The sequence below is a fragment of the Clupea harengus genome, chromosome 9, assembly GCF_900700415.2.
Source record: "Clupea harengus chromosome 9, Ch_v2.0.2, whole genome shotgun sequence".
In the NCBI taxonomy this organism is placed as follows: Eukaryota; Metazoa; Chordata; class Actinopteri; order Clupeiformes; family Clupeidae; genus Clupea; species Clupea harengus.
In genome coordinates, this window is record NC_045160.1 from 12,745,083 (window position 1) to 12,766,060 (window position 20,978).

The 20,978-nt window shown below is 42.0% G+C and overlaps 1 protein-coding gene and 3 non-coding genes across 5 annotated transcripts; all 4 read right to left on the minus strand.

The window, feature by feature from the left end:
• Positions 1 to 260: 260 nt before the first annotated feature.
• nek8 (NIMA-related kinase 8) lies at positions 261 to 15,181 on the minus strand. Of its 2 annotated transcripts, XM_031573492.1 has the most exons (16): positions 15,160 to 15,181; positions 13,841 to 13,942; positions 13,240 to 13,445; positions 12,417 to 12,649; positions 12,053 to 12,184; positions 11,610 to 11,818; positions 11,234 to 11,313; positions 10,708 to 10,895; positions 10,017 to 10,164; positions 8,591 to 8,667; positions 7,972 to 8,089; positions 7,539 to 7,689; positions 5,921 to 6,084; positions 4,516 to 4,668; positions 3,460 to 3,618; positions 261 to 1,763 (listed from the first exon to the last, which is right to left on the minus strand). In XM_031573492.1, exons 2-16 carry the CDS (start codon positions 13,885 to 13,887, stop codon positions 1,735 to 1,737), a joined length of 2,094 nt encoding a protein of 697 aa, XP_031429352.1. In that variant the 5' UTR covers positions 13,888 to 13,942; positions 15,160 to 15,181; the 3' UTR covers positions 261 to 1,734. The 2 variants fall into 2 exon arrangements, with proteins under 2 accessions (XP_031429352.1, XP_031429354.1); XM_031573494.1 differs by lacking the exon at positions 15,160 to 15,181 and having other exon boundaries at positions 13,240 to 13,440; positions 13,841 to 13,927.
• trnae-uuc lies at positions 9,021 to 9,092 on the minus strand. Its single transcript has one exon. It is a non-coding gene; the product is annotated as a tRNA-Glu (tRNA).
• trnar-acg lies at positions 9,294 to 9,366 on the minus strand. The gene has a single exon. It is a non-coding gene; the product is annotated as a tRNA-Arg (tRNA).
• On the minus strand, positions 9,549 to 9,620 carry trnah-gug. The gene has a single exon. It is a non-coding gene; the product is annotated as a tRNA-His (tRNA).
• Positions 15,182 to 20,978: the final 5,797 nt, after the last annotated feature.

Consider the following 20,978-nt stretch of genomic DNA (forward strand, 5'->3'; position numbering starts at 1 on the left):
AAGTCTACGATAATTTGAGTGTCTTATGCTGTTTCTTGGTCTTCCCTTTGTCTTGTCATGATTGTTTTCCTTCGGCTCCTTTCTCTTCTTTATTAATAAGACAACATGCTATTATTCCTCACTTTCAGAAAACCGTGAAAAAGGGGGCTGCTCAATGTTTTCCAGCTTGCAGGTGTATCGAAATTCACAATACAGATTCAATACATCATACAATGACAATTAACTCGAATCACTAATTAGGAAGAGGCCTCCCTCTAGCGGCGATATCGACACACTGGATCATCAATATTGATTTCATTTTATTTAGATATATTTTGAATACAATTTCGTTTTTATTAAACATATAGCCTAAAACATAAAAAGACATGCAACACGATTATGTCATATTTTACGATGAAAAGCGTCAATGGATCACGAAGGAGATGCAATGCAACCCCATTGGTATTGCTCAGACATTACATCATCAAAAAAATGATGGCATCTTATGCTTGTGGCACAATAACGTGGTAGCAGCAGATAGGGAAAAACACACGTTAAAACCTCTTTTTCTGTTATATCCTTCAACACTACTTCCAAGAGAAGGTTACTACAATTCACGATGATCAAAGTCATGTTCTCCTTATTACAAAATGATGTTGAAATCCCTGAATGTTGTCCCCCTTTGCCAACATGCCTAACTTGGGGATTTTTCCATGGCATATTGGCGTAATATAAGCTCACTCATCAAAATAAATGAGTGCCATTATTCCAAAATGTAGCAATTCCCCTAGAGGCCAGAAGGACATAAGCCTACTAAAATTAAATATGTTTGCTCCTTCCCCGACTATGAGAGTGAGACTGATTATCTGCTTAGGATAGTCCTAAAATAGGAGCATAAGGCTATCAATTAAATGACTTTACACTGAATGGCCAGAACAATGAGATAAACAAAAAAGTACCTGCTTTGTTCATAAATTAACTATAATTCGAACACATATATGGATGAAATTGCGTCATGTGGAATATACATACATTTGTCATGATGAATAATGCACTCTGCATAGCAAGTGTCCATTAGTTGTTTTGGCAATGCTTTGGTATGAAACATTGCATAATACTGTTGCCACTCAGGCATTCATATATTAGTTCAGTATGACATCTAGAAATCTGTGTACTCAACTTTGGAAGGGGGTGGCCTTATTACTCGAAACAGAATGGCACCATTATCATTGAATAGGTCACTTAGTTCATAGTAAGTTTTATACTGCAACAAATATCAGTGCCTGACGATTTGCACATGAAAAGTTGGAAAAGTCTTTTTGGACCATGACAAACTTTGGCAGTAATAAAAAGCATGTTGTGTTGAAACTCCCTTCCTGCCATGCTTACACCAGTCCAGCCTGTTTCTCTTCCTGGGAGGGGAGCCTAAAAAGGCAACCCTGTTTGAGAGACAATCACCCATTTCCTCTTCGAGAAAAGCCATTATTTACCTATCACGCTTCATTTGATGAGGCTTGAAACTCATATTTACAACAGCACTGTTCACCCAACAGATACTAGTCCTCATCATACCAGTATTTTCATTTTTCAGTTTCATCCACTGAACACGAGACCATTTTCTGAACATGATCAGGTCCATGGCATAACACCGCAAAGTATGAAGTGTTTTCCGAAATGCAGCAAGATTCTCCGTGTCCATTTGTCCTTCACGCTGCATTTGTCTTCTGTGCTGTTGATTCCTCATAATCACAGGGGTCACTTTGGTACCGACTCCTCAAACAGAGCTAGGGAGAGGACAGGAAGAAACAAGGTGAGGTGAGAGCCAACAATCCCACATCATGACACTCCATTAGAGACATTACATCATAAAGGCTGCAACTACTCACATTCTCACAGTGAAATAATGACCCTTTGAATTTCATAATCACTGGGACAGATGAACACACTTCAAAGGGGCAGGGCTGTTGCAAAAGCCAGGGAGGAGGAAACTCCGGTAAAAGCATCACACCTATTTAGCTTTCCTGTCCCGAGGATCTCTCAGAAAGTCAAATCTATGCAGGTCTTTTAAAACGGATTACAGAAAAACTGCAAGTCAAATAAAAATGAGAGAGGGATGAGCCGAACTGGATAAATATTTCACTTTGTTACAGCATTGCCCTCAGTCACACACAGCTCTGCACATTCACGTGTCACCAGTCGAACGGATTACAGAGCCATCCTTTCCTGAGATTTTTTTTTTCTGCAGCACTGTAATCTTCCTTTAAACCTGCATCTATTTCAAATGTGGTTGGGATGGAGGGAGGGATGGAGGAGGCGGAGAGCAGGGGGGCAGGCGAGCAGGCCTGATTTTAATCCACCGCTCAGTTCAATACATTCAGTTTTTTAGTATTGTTGAAAGACTGATGATGGAACAATGTCCTGAGTGGTGCTGTGCGTGAGCTGGGTGTGTTCTCCTCTCGTGTTTGCCCTTAGAGATAGCAGAGGGACTCAAGCACATGAAACCACAACATCAGTTTCTGGTAAACCACCTTGACCCAGGAACATGTATTAAGGATATATGATCCACACGTATGAGACCTTATGAGACTTCACGTGCATTGAGAACAATGACGTTAGGCAGCTAATTCTCAATGTAACACAATGTGACATGCCCAGATACAGCATCTCCCTTTTAATAACGTAGCACTTGCTTAGGATGCCTAAAGCACAAAGGTATTGGATGTCGTGGAGGTGGTTTCTAATTGTCAGGGGAGATTACACCGTATGATGAGGTACCATATCCTGGTTTCACGGTGAGACCTGATACTGATGCATGTTTAGCAACATCAGAGACACGCATCCATTTAATTCAGGGTACTCACTTTTTATCTCTCTATCCGCGTCCATTTCTCTATCTCCTTTTTGCTTTTGGATAGGAGCTCACTGCTGCATGCATGGTGCAGCCCCCTTCCCTCCAACCATTTCTGAGGTCTAACAAGGTAAATGCGACCAGCAGGCTCCTGCTGTTCATTTTTTATTGCCTTGCATCAAATGAAAGAGCCAGGCACACAGGATTGCCTCATACCCGACTTAATTAGGCAGAGTTTCTCTCAACCCCCTCGGGCTCTGCCGGGGACACAAAGGCAGCTCTAAGACTAAGCACAGTTGCCTGCCCAAATTGGCCTGAATGGGAGGAGAGCTACAAAGAGCACTGACACTAAAAGGGTCAATTACGGACCTCTTTTGTTTGGGGAGATGTCTCATTTGGTTCGAAGCACTCTTCTAATTTTTAACTTTTTTTTACGAGGTGAGGAACGTCATATGACTTCAGTTCTGGGTGTCGCCAGCCCTAAGAATGGCCTATTCCTGTGTTGTCATCAGTCATTTTCTTTTTTTCTTTCTCTATTTTTGAGAGATCGAAGTATCTGGTTACCTGCTTTCTCAAAGATACTGTGTTATTATGCAACAAAGGGAGCAAAGCAAGAATGAGTGAGACATTACGTTTCACCGCCAGGAGGGTGTTGCCATGACAACAAGCCACCGAGGTGATGGTGAATGGATGGGTCTCGTCGAGCTGAACCGCCTTTGGTATCCCAGAATCCTCCTCTTTCCTGCCCAGGCGACCGCGAGCTCCCTTCCCCCAGGTGTAGACCTCCCCGTCTACAAGGAAAACAGAAAATGACTGAGCAAACAGATAAAGAGTGCAAAATACAACAGGGGATGACGAGGGGTTAACCAGGCCTCAATAGTCTATAGTAGTAGAGAAAACCACATAGCTTTTCTGTTGCTGTCATTAACACAAAGACAAATGCTCCTCTCCCTCTCTTTACCTCTCTTTCACCCTTCACTCCAACTTCTTAAACCCTGACGAATTCAGACGTGACATATATTCTTGTGTCTGAGCCACACACAACAGATTAGAGGAGCAAAGTCTTCACTCGAAACACAAAGAGGGTCTTCAGAAGGCACAGCGCTGTTTTATAACCCAGCTGGTGGCTGAGCTGCCCTCTGACCTTTGACACCTATGGCACCTTTTACATCATCATTGGAATGTCTGTCCATTGTTCTGTGTAGTAAAAAGGAACCCTCTCTCTATTGATTCCCCTCATGTTCTAAAACCACTGGCTCATTGCTGTCAATATCTTGACATATGGGTGATTTCTGCATAGTGGACAATGGAAAGTTATTATGCCTTCTGTTTGCTAATAATATTGTGGAATGACATTTATTTGACTGAATACACCACTGTGGTAATGGTCAGCACTCTCATGAAAGTGAAATCAGCCTTATTTTATATTAACACATTTGAAATACACAGATTTGTCTTCATATTAGTACATGTCGTTCAAGGATGTATGTGGACTCTGTGATGCATTGGTTAGTACCGCATACAAAATCCACAGAAATACAATGTCCTGTAGACACTCTTAATTTGGCTACTTGCCCAGTGGCTGATCCTCTATTGTGTTTGATAACCACAGATGCATTCAGAAAACAAAAAGAGCTAACTATTACTGTACCAAATCCTAGCTTGTCTGTCACAGCAGTAAGTCTTACCAGCTCCGATGGCAACGGTGAATGCATCTCCGCAGGCCGCCTTGGTGATGCCCTGAAGCCTGGGCGCCGGGTACGGCACTCTGCTGCTGCGCCGAGAGCTGTAACCCAGCTGGCCGTGCTGGTTACTGCCAAACGTCAAACACTGGCCCTTCTCTGCACACAGGAAGAGGGACAGGATGAGAGGTATGAGAGAGGATCAGGTCTGATGTTTACTCCTAATACTGTGGTGGGATGTGTAGATTTGAGTACCTAAGAATCTGGAGTCATTTTTAATCTAAATATAGCTAAATGGGTTTCTGATTTAGTGATTTACTGTAAAAATAATAAAACATGGCCATTGCATCTTTGTCAGACCAAACATAAATATAGATCTCAGTGACAGGCCAGACACAAGGGTTAAACTGGGCTCAGCCCCAGCACATTCACACTTCAATGTCATCGGGTGGCTCTTAACCTCACTACATACTACATCTTCATCAGTGTATATATTTTGACAGTTCTTGGTCTTAATCATTCAAACCATGACTAAAGTACATTTCCACCAGTACCATTAGGTCTAATAACTCTAGATTAATTGCAGCAGTTAAAATGTAACAACTTGTGAATATTGGATGTTTTGTACTGTCAATGGGTTTCCCCAAAAGCCTCCTTGCAAGTCAACCCCCTCTTTTGTCAGACTCAGTGAGATGGCATGGATGGATGGATGCCAAGGTAGGGAGAGCGATAGGTCAGAAACCAGGCAGAACTCATTTTGTTTCATAACTTAACATAACATACGTGTCGATTTTACTAAATGCTGTTTAACAAGATGTAGGCCTACTTGAGATAAGCCAGCTAACTGTTAAGTGTAACTGTAAAGTTAACCTGCCGAGCTAGCTAGCATGGTTCTGGGAATATCAGAGCAACTCAAATAACACCATGGCTAGGTAATGCAAGATTTGATTTTGGTTTGATCATTTTCTGGCTATAACATCATTAATGTCTGTGTGCATTTTGACATTGTAGAATGTAAATGAATTCCCTTTTAATGTAAATATTAAAAAGACTGATCCATGCGTATCAATTCATTCATATTGATATTCCCTCCTTCTTTAGTGGTAGCCTAACACCACCACTGATACACAGGAGAGTGCACTTACACTATTGTCAACAGCTGGTCGTTTTGCCAAGTTCAAAGCAGAGGGCTTTCAGCGCAGATCAGAACCTCTTATAGTTATGTGCAGTCTGTCAAATGATGTCAATCATAGGCCTACTCTTTAACGTCTATAAATTGTTTTTCATTCACTAATGCACACACACACATATGCAGATTGTACATCCATGACAACCCTGAAACCACAGCGCCCCCCTCCCCCACATTACAAATCCCAGTTTAACACTTGGTCACACAGCAATACAGTCTCACCCGTGACTGCAGCAGAATGGGACGTTCCTATATCAATGTACACAATCTTCTCCACATTCAGAGGAGCTGATTGGATGGGACAGAATGTTTGGACCTCTTCCACCTGATCCTGAGGGAGAGGCTCGTCTGTTCCGACTATTCGGTCTAGCCCCAGCTTGTTGAACCTAAAAAGGGAAAGAGGGGGCACAGTACCTTTAGGAGTCATCTAAAATCTGAAATGAAGTGATGTAGCATCAGTGGACACCCGGAAGGCTGATGGTATTATTCTCTTTTTAAAAAGAGAAATAAAACAAGCTGCTTGCAGTCACAGCAAGAATACCAGACACAAGCTGATGTGAAACGAGGCATCTGAATGCAATATGACAGGCAAATAAGGATCCATTCAAAAGCCATTACCGTCACTATTAGGGAACTATCCACATATAACGGTGTATGGACGATAGATCCGACGTTGCTTTTCAGGCACAATAAGACTGAGAGAACAATAGAGAATAATGATGTTCGTACTACTGTATGTTGGCTCAGAACCCGTGAAGTTCACATGTTCACATGTAGAAGTTTAGAGGTCACTGGTAGTTATTTTGTTTCAAAACAGTTAGATCAGAAAAAACGTCTATTGTGAAATATCAATAGTTTCCATGTCTGTCAGTACACCAGGTGCCTCTTTATCATCGGGGGGTTGATGACGGTGGGCTGAGGGGGAGCTTCCTGCTCTGAGAGAAGGCAGAGGAATTTTCAGCAGTGAGATGTGCGTCATGACCAGGAAGTGGTGCTGACCGGTGTAGAATCTGCCCAGCGTTGTCTCGCCTGAGCACCGAACACACTCAACATCCACATCTCCTCCTCATCCCACTAACGCTCCAGCAGGGCAGTGTTCAGTGTTCTGGGCCTACTAGACAGCTTTTCTACCACAACACCAAAACACACATTATGCTGACACATGGGCAATTACTCCATTCATCCAGTAAATATTAAATGCAATTCAACTGCTGTTAAATTGCAAGTCAAATTGACATAGTGGACAACTACATTCTGCTGTTCTAACTCAGAAATACACACTCTCTCTCTTTCTCGGTCTCAGTGGTGAGGTTGGCCTGTAATGAGTTAAGGATTCTGTGTCTGTTAGTCATGCGTACAGAATGCCGTCAGACTGCATGTCAAATCAGGGGAGGAAGAATGTCCCTGGCACGCTTTCTTAATTCACGTTAATGCATGCATGACACCGATACTGATGCATCCGGGAGAGAGCAGTTTCTGAGGAGGGCAGAGTTAGACATCTCCAGCCAAATAAATTAATGTCACTTTTGTGTGTGAGTGTGAGTCACTGAGAAGAACAGCTTGAGCTAAGCCCCTGGACACAATGGCATTGTGAATCAAACAATACTCTCAAACAGCATGCGCTTCATTAATTAATCACAAAACAAAATGGGATTATACACTCCAGATAGACATATTACTTTAGTAAACAAAGTCTGAACGTGAGGACACAATGCATGGTTGAGACCTCTCTGTGTCCTCTCTAGACCCCTTTCCTGTTTTGAATCACTCTGTATCACTGCTTACATGAGGATGACCTTGACATGACCCTTGCCATATTGAAGGAGTGCCGAGAGCTCACCTGTTGCTCCCGCAAGAGAGAATCTGCTGCTGGGTGCTGATGATCATGGAGCAGTCCACCCCGCAGAGCACGTTCTGGGCCTCGAAGTCGGCCGCCACACTCACCTGCTGTGGGGAATTGTGGGAGTCTTGGTTGCCCAGCCCCAGGCGACCTACAGCAGAGAGTGTCACACAGAGTCACATGGTGCTAAGGGAGGTTACGGTGAAAACAACATTTGGCTGTGGCCAGTGCCTTTAAATTGTGTCACTTCAGATGTGGAATGCCATATGCCCAAGGCCGACATGATGCAACCAAAACAATGACTTTAACTGAAAAGTATCAGTTGGTTTTGGATAAAAATGATCAGCCACATGGCTACACAAAGTGAATGACCTACAGAAATGAAATCAGAAGAAAGCATTAGGTGTGCGTAGATGACCAGAAGGCTCCTCACCATTATCGCCACGGCCCCAGGAGAATACCTCTCCCTCATTGGTCACGGCCAGAATGTGGGAGGCCCCGCAGGAGACCTGAACCAGTTCGTAGCCCAGCAGAGCCTCCACTATCTTAGGCTGCACAAAGCAGAGAAACACACACACAGAGGTACACATAGATCACAAGTCAGATCAGAAGCCTTGTTCTCTCTCTCTCTCTCTGCTGTAAGACCATTTCCAGGGACTTTTTCAGTCTTCCTGGTTAAGTTTTGCGACATGCTTTCTAGTCCTTGTGCCATTCATAATTTGTTTGAGGATGACTGGACTGAGAATGTTGAGTTAACAGGATGTTGTTAATGTTTATGGATTCTGTAGTCTGTATCTAGACTATAATGTTCTAACGGATCAGTTTCCTTTCTGGTAAAATCGTAAAATAATTTTCCAAAAATGTATATGTTATTTATGCAACAGATATTTAAATATGAATTTCCATACTTTTCTAGGTCTGGATATGAGGCATTTTAATTGCATCCTTTTTTCCCCAGAAATGTGTATGAACCCAACAGAAAGACTCTCTGCTTCATTATAAAAGGGGACGCTCTATCCTCATAAATGTCACCACAGCCCGAACCAATTTACCTGCGTCACATCGTTGAAACTACCGTGCCCCAGGCATCCATTGCTGCCACTGCCAAATGTCATGATGATGCCACGGTCTGTTGAATGGAAAAAAATGAAGGGAGATTAGCGAGTCTATTACTGAATGAGCATGGGACACAGATGTGGTCATGTTTATGTATATGAATATTGTGTCGACCAACATAAAATGAACCATTTTAATCCCAAACACAGGATTTAACCAGTAATCTACACTCTAACTATGATAAATGACGTAAGGAAATGGGCAGCAGAGGGATGATTGTGGAGGTATTTAATCCCACGTTATTCAGAAGGGGATCAAGTACAGGAGAAGGTGTAGCACTATGATTCAAAGTCAGTGCTGAAGTAAAGGGGTTTGGTCAAGATACAGCTGTGTACACATATGAAAGACCTAAACACCTAAAAATCTTTCCCATACCGGGAGTCGAACCCGGGCCGCCTGGGTGAAAACCAGGAATCCTAACCGCTAGACCATATGGGAGAGGCTACCAATGTAGCTGAAAAAAGAAGCCACATGCATTTGGACACTTCTGTGTGACAACTAGGAGAATAATACCAGAGTTATAGACCAGCTTGTTCCTGGTAAAAGCAATAAATGGCTTTCTGACAGTTGACTTTACAAGCTCCACAGCTGTATCAGTGAGTTTCACACAGCACTTTGTAAAAATAAAAAGTAGTTTTCCGAACCAGCCAGGACTCGAACCTGGAATCTTCTGCTCCGTAGGCAGACGCGTTATCCATTGCGCCACTGGTCCAGGCCTCTAGACTAGACCATTGACCGCTACAGGAAGCCCAGGAGAACAGCAGTTGGCTACAAAGCCACAGAAGCAGCATGTTGTGGTTGTCTTTGCACTTTAGTCAGAGTTTGACAGTGTTGCACTGACAAACTTCACAGATGTTTCCTAGATTGAAGGACAAAACTCGTATATACAAAACCTGCCGCGACCCGGATTCGAACCGGGGTTGCTGCGGCCACAACGCAGAGTACTAACCACTATACGATCACGGCCTGCCACTGTAGGTGACAGTCACTTGTGTCCCAGTGTGCTATCAAACTGTATCTCTGTAGCGCAGTATTACCGGTAATGCTTAACTTTATCGTTTCTCTATTTTCATTTCAAACACACTTCAGCGAGAAGACATTTCAGCAAAGCTTACAAGAGGAAAATGTGGAAACAGTGAGAAATCTCATTTTTAATAATTAGAATTCAAATTTTTGAATTCAATATTTTGTTATATGATTCATTTTGTTATTGTTGTCCCATCCATTACTGTATAAACCCACATATCTCTTTCCTCAATCTGGCACCCTTTTTACTGAGTCTTCTATAACTATAGTACGTTGTCTTTGTTTTATGGGCTTTCTAACACTTTGGCACCAAGAGTAGAGTGAGAAATATCGCACCGGTCAGACAGGCAGTGAAGAGGTCTCCACAGGACGCAGATTTGATGGTGACACCAGACTGGCCCTCCAGGAAGCGAGAGATGAACATCGGCTGCATGTGATCCACAGCACCAGGCAGGCTGGGCTCACCTAACCCCAGAGAGGGGGACTGCCAGAGGACACAATGCAAATTTAACAAAATGCCAAATTACATAATACTGATCTGCTTGACAAAAACACACCAAATGATGGTACAAATGTAACTTCATTATTACACAAGGGAAAGGTGTTACACAAGGGAATGGTGTATAGTAAAAATAATGGTGTATAGTGAAATTAATGGTATATAGTGACATGAATGGTGTATAGTAAAAATAATGGTGTATAGTGAAATGAATGGTGTATAGTGAAATGAATGGTATATAGTGAAATGAATGGTGTATATTGAAATGAATGGTATATAGTGAAATGAATGGTGTATAGTGAAATTAATGGTATATAGTGAAATGAATGGTGTATATTGAAATGAATGGTGTATAGTGACATGAATGGTGTATAGTGAAATTAATGGTGTATAGTGAAATGAATGGTGTATATTGAAATGAATGGTGTATAGTGACATGAATGGTGTATAGTGAAATGAATGGTGTATAGTGACATGAATGGTGTATAGTGAAATTAATGGTGTATAGTGACATGTCCTGGCACTGACCTCCCAGGTGAGGAGGCGGCCTGATTTGGTGACTCCCATCTTCTGGGTGCGGCCCAGGGACACCTGCAGGACCTCTGTGTTGAGCATGGGCAGCCGGAGCGGAGAGGAGATGCCACTGCCCCACGTGTACACTGACGACTGTGGAAGAGAGTGCATCATCTTACTGGGGCCAAGGCCTGTCAGGCCATCTGCAGAGAGAGAGAGCGCAGGAAAGTGAGAGAGAGAGAGAGAAAGAGAGAGAGAGATGCCATTATTGGTTTCAGAGGGAGAGGCACAGGTTTAAACAGTAGTCAGAACTATGACAGTAAATCAGTTGTAGGTTTTCCCATTACATTACATTTATTCATTTAGCATATATTTTCCTCAAAAATGACTTACAGTATGAGTAAGGTATACATTTAATTAGTATGTAAAATCAAGGGCAGGCAGTTGCATGACCATTCATATCAGGTCTTGTCTGCAGTTGTTTGTTCTTAAGAATTGTTGTAAAACATTCTAGGAAATAACGTTCTGCATCATCACTCACCCCGCGTTCGGGTGCCAGCCACACGCCCCCCTGGTCTGCCGTGAGCACCTGGCTGAACAGTAGACAGCTGCTTCTCGATCCTGTGATCAACATTAATCATTCAGAAGATACTTTTACCCAAAGTGACATACAGTATTGTACAGATTATTATCAGAATGTGTACTCGATGGGTATCAAACCCTTGACCCTGTTGTTGTTAGTCCTTTGCTCTACCAGTTGAGCCAAAGGAAAATGGGTAGGAAGGAAAACAGGGTCAGACCCACTTACTTACTTTCAGTCCCACTCACTTACTCTGCGTAATTGGGTGTTACTATTTCTCGGCTGCACCTCACAGGTTGCTGTGGCAACCACATGGTGGCCATGGAGACATCCTCACCTGCGCATTTTCACATTGCCCACGTCGGTGTGGAGGTTGAGCAGCGGCCGAATGCAGATGGGGTGGGCCATGATCTCGTTGAGCTGCGGCCGCTTGGACGGGTCCAGGTTCAGCATGTTGAGGATGAGCTGCCGGAGCTCAGGGCTGTAGCGGTCCGATATTGGGGCAAAAGTCCCACTCATGATCTTCAGAACCAGGGCAGGCAGGTTCTGCAGACAGAAAAAAGTGAACATGTGCATATATGGGAGTTGAAAAGCAGACTTGAGTATAATTATAAAGCTTGCCGCCCCTTTTTAAAAAGTGGTTAATGAAGTAAAAATGCCTCTAGTCTTCAAGTATGCTAATGTGAGTTTCATGTATTATGTGTGATTCAAATGTCCAATTGTTTAACCAAAGCTGTCATGGCTAGGCTAGTAAATTGGCACAGAGGTGTTGCTTCTTACCGCTGCCTCAAAAGCTCTCTTGAGGCTGGCCAATTCATAAAGGACACAGCCCAGGGCCCAGATGTCACTCTTTTGGTTGTAAGGCTTGCCTTCACACAGCTCGGGAGATATATAGCATGGCGTCCCCACCACCTATGAAAAAAGAGTCATTAAATATGAAAGCAAAGTACTATCAACAGAAACCGGAAAATGTCAAATGATGAATTATACTGGTCAAAAGAATGCAGTTAGTCGTTGAACAAGTCTAGTATGTGTAGCCTATGTTGAAGAAAACATCATGTGGATGCTGTATCAGACAAGAGTGTGTTATAAATGCATATGTTCACGTAAGTGCTATAGAATTCTATGAGCTTTGATCACTCACAGTGTAAGCCTTGCTCTTGCTGACAAGGATTTTGGAGATCCCGAAGTCCCCAATTTTGACGATCATCTGGTGTTTGTCCAGCAGGATGTTTTGGGTCTTCAGGTCCCGGTGCAGAATGAGTTTGTTGTGCACATGGTAGAGAGCCAGCAGGATCTGCACAAAGAAGTGCAGGATGGTGTCCTCGTCCAACAGGGAGTTGCAGCGTTTCTGGATGTAATCAGCTAATGTCCCACCTACACTCAAAACAGACAATCAACAGACACTGAGAGATTGATACTGACTGACTGACTGACTGACTGACAGACAGACAGACATACAGTCATGTCATACATGTCAATTTTGGATATGCCAAACTATCCCTGCTTGTTACAAAATGTTCTTGTTATCTTTTATGACCACAAAGAGTTCAGACCTTTTTTAAAGTTTTTTTTGTGTGTGTGTGGTTTTGTATACATATATTTCACAAGGTAGCACCCAATCAGAGTGCAGACTGCAGCCTTGGTACAGGCCACACACAATAAGCAGGGTGGGTACTCCACGACCCAACACGTTATTACAGCAACTGTAACTGACACTGGGAAGTCTCAAATAGCTTAGCGGCTTAGCTTGAATGAAATGGATGTTGTGAGTTACAGGATAGTATGGCTGTTGGATGATGTGGTTAATACCCTCATCTGTTTTCAAAAGGATATTTGCTTACATTTTCCCACAGGACAACTCCTATAACACTGCGCTATGGAAAGGACTCTTGGCAAAATGAGGTAGCATTATGTGGCATTGTATGATATCCAACATTGTAATTCAATGAAGATGGATAAACTACCTGGCGCATATTCCATTGCTATCATGAGCGCCTTGTCTTCGAGAAAATTCTCATAGTACTCAATGATGTTAGGGTGGTTGAGTAATTTGAGAACTTGGCACTCGTTCTGAGCGGCCAGACGTTCGTCCCGCGTCATCTGCTCAACTGGAATCTCCTTCAGGATTACAAGGGCCCCATCACTGCGACGTCGACAAAGGTGTACTATTCTGTCCAGAATTGAATAGGGTGTGTGAAAGGAAACATTGTACAAAAGCACGAGAATGAGATAGGTAGAGAAAGACTCCGTTATAAGCTGAACAAATGCATAAATGTGTCACTTGTATCGATGTTGTCGCGCGGTAAACAGTAAAGTAACAAGTTACTATCATGTTTGATGAATGCGCGGAAAAATTGTTATTCGTTGTTCTGATAGGCTACATTGTTACATCAATGTTCCTCAAATGCCACGTCTGTCATTGCCAATGCATGCTGCAGCACCATGCCAAAAACTTTCAGTAAACTTTTTTTCTCTTCTCACAGGGTAAAAAACCCCACATAGGTAGCATGCTCTTAACATGTATATGTATCATGTGTAAGTGAGAAACATTTTGACTTAAATTACCCAAATGCGCCTCGTCCAACTACTTTTATTTTTTCGTACTTCTCCATCGTCTGCACTCAATGGGGAAATCTCTGCTGTATCTAGGCAACACTTCCTCTGCTCCTACAGGAAACACAGAGGGACAATTGTAAACGCGAAAAATCTCAGTTTGACTGCAGTACGTACGGAGTGGTGAAAGCAGACCTCATGCTGCAGAAATAATCCCGTTTTGGAAAAAATACAATGCGCCCATTTTTAATAGACAAAATGTCACTGAATGTTTGGGATTCTACTCATTTGTATTTAAGAGGTTTCCTTTCTCTTTATTGAAAATAAATATGTCTGCCAAAATGTCACAGGATATTCTTCCCTTCAATAGGTTACTTTTCTAGAATTTTTTTTTGCTTGTTCTCTAAAAATTTAACACACGCTTGTTCTCTAAAAAATGAACACACATACACAGGGCAAATACGCACATTTGGCGCTCTAGGCGAGCTTCACTCCTGGCACTCACTGCTTTTTTCCCCCCACGAAAACGGAATTGCAACTTTCAAACGCTATTTTGCCCTGTAATACTGCATTTCTTTCACATAAACACAACAACGATCGCAACGATGAACAAACATTAATTCAAGAACAAAATCACTGAGAAAATGTCACGCCTGTGCTGAACTACGCTCCGGCCACGCCCCCCTGTATGGACACACTCCAAGATGCATAGCTCTTGATTAGTTAAATCATGTCTAATTAAACTGGCTAGCTCGCTCCACCAAAACTAACGTTGTTATGATTACTCAAATTTGTATTTCATGACACATCGAAAATGACGCAAATTGCGGTAGCCTACAGCTTGAACTTGAACTGATGTTTCGACTGAATGGCAATAACAAGGAACGTCACAAGTCACTGGCTAGCTAGCGTTAGCTAACTAGCAAGATTACATACAATCCATTCGCTAAAGTTGACAATACAACACTTGGATTTTTACCAGTATTCACCTCACTTGTTGACAAGTTGCCGTGTTTGTCTTCCTTAATGGGTGTGCTATGCAACGAGTAAGATATGTGTAGTGTAGTTGCACTGGCTATTGGCTTTATATGTGCGCCCCTATTTTAATCATGTCTTTTTTGTATAATGTAGAATAAATGGACATATCATTTTTTATATACCCGCCTCTGTAAAATCCGTAAAGAACTATGTGACAGGGAGTAGGAAAACTTTCAATAATACGGTACATCTTTTCTTCTTAACTCCACTAAAGTGCCCGGCAATTCACGCATTTATGAACGTTTTCTTATCTGGAATTCAATCTAGGCTAAGAACAGGATTTAATGATTTACCTTTCTCCTTGGCACGTTTCTCTTCTTCTTCCTTTCTTTTCTTCTTAAATTGCGCCACGGATGGCTTTTGCCTCTTCGTTATTTCGTTCTTCAAAGTTTCTTGAACACACACACACTCTAACCAAACGCCTCACTGTGCTAGCATGTTCTGACAACAACATACCCCTTCCGTTTTCGATTTTTGGCTCATTTTACCCTAATGTTAGATTCATTTTTTTAATGTCAAAATATTGGTTGGAGATATAGAAGGGGGCGCAAAAAAAAACTCTGAGTGGCGCCCTAGGCGACCGCATATACCGCCTGTAGGAAAAACCGCCCCTGCACATACACCAAAGCCCTTTGGTCCAAAAACCAAATTACACCAGCGGTATTGCTGTAATAAGCACTGTATGAGTAGCCTTTAATGTCTGCGTAACTAATACTCGTTCCCTAATCTCAAAGGCATTCCTTATGTTTCTGTAAAATATTGCGCAGATGGATGTTTCAAAGACAGACACATGTAGGACTAATACAGCGTTTCGTCCCCCCCCCCCATTCAAACCACCATCAACAAGATGAAAAACAACGTCCACGAATAGTGCATTATGCCTGAAACAAGGTACATCAAACTGTGTAACTCAGGGGCCGATTTGATTAGCAATAAACAAGCTGCATGCATATCATTTAAAGCGCTGGCCTAAGTAAAATCCTCCAGCGTCATTCACTAACCGTGACAGCGGAGGATGTAAATGGTCCGACCCCTGAGATGACGACTCATTATTTGTAAACATAAAGGCTTAAGTCGCTCACTACTGGCGCAGAGCCACACTAATCCCTGAATTGCTAAATGGACAGCTGGCCAGACTGTGTTTTCAGCCGCCGACTGAAAACATGAGTTTTTGTCCTAATGCCCACTCTATGGTGCACTGTGCATTGACATTGGATAATAATATTGTAAAGGAAGGTATGTGTTTTGTCATATTACACAATTACAGGGAGTGTGGGCAGGGCTGGCCGTATAGTGACCTGATTTATGATGACGCTGTTGATTTATTATCAGATATTTGTGTGTGTGTGTGTGTATTATGTGTTTGGAGGAGCGTTCAGGTTTGTGTGTGTGTGTGTGTGTATGAGAGAGAGAGAGAGAGAGAGAGAGAGAGAGAGTTGACAGCCACTTGGCGAAGGGAGTGTGTGTGTGTGTTAACCTCTAGTTCTTCCTAATTTCCCCACTCCCTCCTCCCACGCTGCTTGACTCCAGCAGAGGAGAGGCAAGCTGCTGCTGTTTCGCAGGTAAAACTGTCTAGACAGCCTTGGTCACAGACTCTCTCCCCTTGGGCAAGGATAGCTACTCAGCCACAGAAAAGCTTCTGGAAAGTCTCCTTTTCAAGCTTGAAAAAATAAAAACACATCACGTCCCATGAAGGAAATAGGTCAAATATATGAGTCATGACTGACTTCTGGGTAATGCTCAATTTATCTGAGGAGCACCATTATAAAGGAGATTGCCACACAGTGCTCCATAACCCTGATTACATTGTGTATATTTATGTCACAGTCCATAGAAAACCACACCACTTCATAAATCATCCTGAAGGACTTATTGTGATGACAACTTAACAAATAAAAAGATACTGGCGCTTAACAATGCCTATAAAGACAAAGCAAGGCTGAGAAACTAGTCTTCAGATCATTGAACGCAGGACTGTGGAGTTCGTATTGGGGAAAGGGAGATCTTTCAATTCCACTGTGTATTTGGAAATGCTGTTGTCTGTTCATGACCAATTCCATTGCATGGCTTTGAACACAAAATACATCACTGTGCCATGTCCAGTTAGACTAAATAAGTGGTGAAGTCCCCTAAAGGCAGCCTAAAGCACCACAAGAAAGACAACATAAAAGGACATTGATTTTTGTGTTGGAGGGTGTGTTGTTACGCACAAACAAGAGTACAAGACCACAAGGCAAACAGCTATGCCTTATTTTCTTTGTTCATGAGATTGCCTAATATGAAATACATGAAAAAGAGAAAAAGAGAGTTTTACCATTGCACACAGATGATCCTATATTCTTGTAGGTAACGCAATATGAAAGCATTTGCAATTAATGTACTATTTTCAAATGTGTAAACAAATTTGTCTATATTTACACATGGGCCCTTCAGTGGAATAAGTGAGAATTTATAAATGTCAGAGGAAGATTAAAGTACTCTGGCAACAAAAATCAACACAATGTAGGACAAATGTCAACACCTTGCGCTGTGGTAAACAATGCATGAGTTTGTGTCTCCTTGGCTTGTTTTGTCTGTGGGAACTGTGCGGGTTTGTTCATAAACTAGACTGGTTTCGGCCTCCCCGCATATTTCACGCTTTTATCGCCACCCTCAGTTTCAGTCAGCGAGGTGTCTGTTTACGTTTGATTGATAGTTCCACAACGTGACGCAGCACACAAAGCTAACACGAAGGGCAACAGTGTTTGAGGGCATAAAGCAAAAATGCAACTGGGCTAGTCTTGAGAATGACAGAGGAAGCAAATGAGAATGTTCAGCTTGGTTGGTCAGCACGCAAGAGTAAACAGCCATTGTTTGCACTCAGTTTAGATTAGAGGATGGGTATGTGTTCAACCATTATGCTCCTTAACTACAGTAACATCTTATACTATGCATTCTTTGTAAAAAAAGAGTTTCTCTGATTTAAAAGGGTTTAAAATGAAACCTTTATGTATTCTAGGCGGCACTCATGTTCTGGGACCTTCATCTACATGAATAACCTCTAAAAGCATCATCTCGAATTTGGAAAGATAAAAAGTAAAACCTTTTTCTGAGAGACAGAACCAAAGACATTTTTGGAATAATCTTCAAGAATTGTGTTACATGGGCAAGGCAAAGAACCCAAACACATCCTTGATGGCACCTTTTCACTTTCCTTTACTCGTTCCTTTCCAACTGACTCTCAGAATCGTGTTTATCTCTCTCTCTCTCTCTCTCTCTCTTCTGTTCTTCTGCTCAGAAAAGGGAAAAATGAAAAGTAGCTCAAAGCCCAGTTCTCACACAACTTGATGAATTATCAACACACTGTAAGGCAGAAATTCCCTCCATACTGGATCCTAAACCCTTGCCTCAGGGTGTTTTTACACACACTCACAGAGTTCCAAGTGAACCTTGAATACCTTCCTGAACAGGTGCGTCTCATAAAGAACAACATGCTCAGATTCACAGGTGACAAGGGCAATGCAAATTAATAAAACTGAATGAAGAATACTGAATGGGTCCAGAGCTGACAGAAAATCACTTGATTTTACTTCAGAGGCTCTTCAGAACTGCTCAAGTAATAACATTCATTGTTTAGTCCTTATGTTAAAGCAGCAATACGGAGTTCTGTTCCAAAACTAGAAAGCTAACTACCTTAAAATCATGCAAAAACCTTGCAAACCCCCACCAACAGCCCAGCTGACACTGATAGAAACTTGCCAACCCACTAACTTTTGGCAGTATAGCTGGCAATGTCATGCGTGTGAAAGCTTTTCTTCCATTTTTGCAGGGTGTTCCAGCCAGACACAGGTGTTTATCTGTCCTTCACATTACCATATGCTATACAAATTAATTTGAGGATGGTACCAAAACTAGTTGCCTATAAAACAATAACTCAAAAAGTGTCAAATTGTTGCATAGTGTCAGTTTAATCACCAATTTTGTTTAGCAGTTATATCAATCACAATCAACGATGTATAGGAAAGACAAGTGTCACATTATATTAAATGTTATTACTGATTAATTAAAATGAAAAAATACCCTGTCCTTCGTCCTACACACAGGCAGTCAGAAAAATGTCTCTATACAGTGAACTGTGGAGTGAGGCTGTGAGAACAAAGATGATTATTTTCCAATCTCTGTCCTGTTGTGTCTGGGCTGCGATGGGCCTCTTCAATAATGGAGACCTGTGCAGGACTTCTTCTCCTTTCCCAGGATATTTTCAGGTCACCTACAGGCCTGGGGGCAAGCACCCCATAGAGCCATGCCCTTGTGCTTCAGTCAGAAGATATCAACTTTTGTCTGTGGAGATGTGTGTGTCTTTGTGTGTGTATGTGTGTGTGTGTGTGTGTGTGTGTGTGTGTGTGTGTGTGTGTGTGTGTGTGTGTGTGTGTGTGTGTGTGTGTGTGTGTGTGTGTGTGTGTGTTTGTGTGTGTGTTTTAAATCATCATTGCAGCATTGTTAACTCATATTTCTCAAAGAGAGACAGAACCATGTGAAAATCATGGCTCAGGGCATCTGATTGTCATTGTTTACTGAACATGAGGTGACTCAGGTCTGGGGCCGGAGCGGTGACTACTCCCCTCCACACATTCTTGCAGACTGAGCCAATTTCAAGCCTTATCATAACTGAATAAACCAACACTGTCATCTCCTTCCAGGCCTGTTCTTTCAACCCCCACAATCTCCATTAGTTTGTCTTTCCCAACAGTTACATAGGACATCTGAATTGAAATAATTCCTTTGCATTAATTTCATTAGAAGAGCGTATACAGCCATTTCTGCCTTGGTTCCATTTGTTTGACATTTTGGAGGAAGGAATAAGGAAATGTGACCTCATAATTGGTTAGCCTGGAAAACCTTGCAAAGATTCCATCCTTAGATATATCAAAGGTTGGGGGAATGTGCTACAACTCTGCCTTCCAGCAAAGAGCCGCAGACAACTGTATAGCTTTCCTGATGGAACATTGGTCTCATAAATCAGGGTATAACACTTACCTAGTTTGTCTAACTAATGCAATCGTACAAAAAGGATGAACACTCTATAGGTTAGATTGACCACACACAAACATACCCAGAAAAGGCAGTACAACCAATTCATACAAACACCAGGAACTGGAAAATGTCTCATCATCTCACTAAGAAATGCTTTGTCTCACTACTTGCTCCCTCAAAGATCCATAGAACTAAGAGCGCCGTCTTGTGGCCATCAATGTCTATACTTGTGGAATGTTATGAAGTACTAATTTCAGTTCTTTTTTGACCAGGTCTCCTGTAATAACACTGATCCGATAACCTACACTGTAACCAATTATCTCAACTTCTCTGTTCACTCTTTTAATATGGTTCAGCCCCATCTCCGCCTGTGTGATCTAATGACAGTAGCTGCCTTGTAGTGTTGATCAGAGAGTTCTTAAGAGAGAGGCCCCAAGGTAAGAATATTTAGAATCATTGTTAGATTTGAAAAGTGGTCAAATTTGTAAACATATCAAGTCTACACACTTTAAACTTTCAAACCATAGAAAAAAAACCTAAAGCTTGCAATACCATAAAACTGTCTTACAGTAGGTCCATGTGTGACACTTCCTACAAACCATGTAGGCCTATCATTTTCAACATGTTCACCTGTTAGTCCTTTGTCATCTCTTGTGTGGTCTGTTGATATTGGAAGAAATTGTTTACAGTATATGTTGAATGAATAAGTCTTTACGTATCACTAGTGGTATAAGGAAATGACTGTTGTAGCTTTAAACATAATATATTGCATTAATTTGCATGTTTCCAAGTGACCCAAAATGCCAAAGTAACGTGATTGTGCTGCCATCTTGTGGCTAATATTTGAACCACACTAATTGGTGTTGGAATCCAACTCCAGACAAAACAGCCTTAAAGCTAAACCCCAAAAGATATTCTCTCCACCTTAATGTCACACTTATGACACACTCATAGACTTCAGTTGATTTCCAAAGTAGAGCGTGCAGGCAAATAGTTTTGGTCGTTTCTCACTTTTTTTTCCATAGCTTGGAAACCAAAGTGCATTTCCCACACCAGAGGGCAGATGTTGACATCTGTTGCAGCGGTCCTTCCAGTTGGC

Bases quoted from the DNA above. Each gene is read 5' to 3' on its own strand.
- nek8 (XM_031573492.1), bottom strand. From the start codon at position 13,887: ATGGAGAAGTACGAAAAAATAAAAGTAGTTGGACGAGGCGCATTTGG. The intron at 13,446-13,840 runs GTAATTTAAGTC...AATTCTGGACAG, and splicing joins GTTGGACGAGGCGCATTTGG to AATAGTACACCTTTGTCGAC. The intron at 12,650-13,239 runs GTAGTTTATCCA...TTTTGAGTGTAG, and splicing joins AGCAATGGAATATGCGCCAG to GTGGGACATTAGCTGATTAC.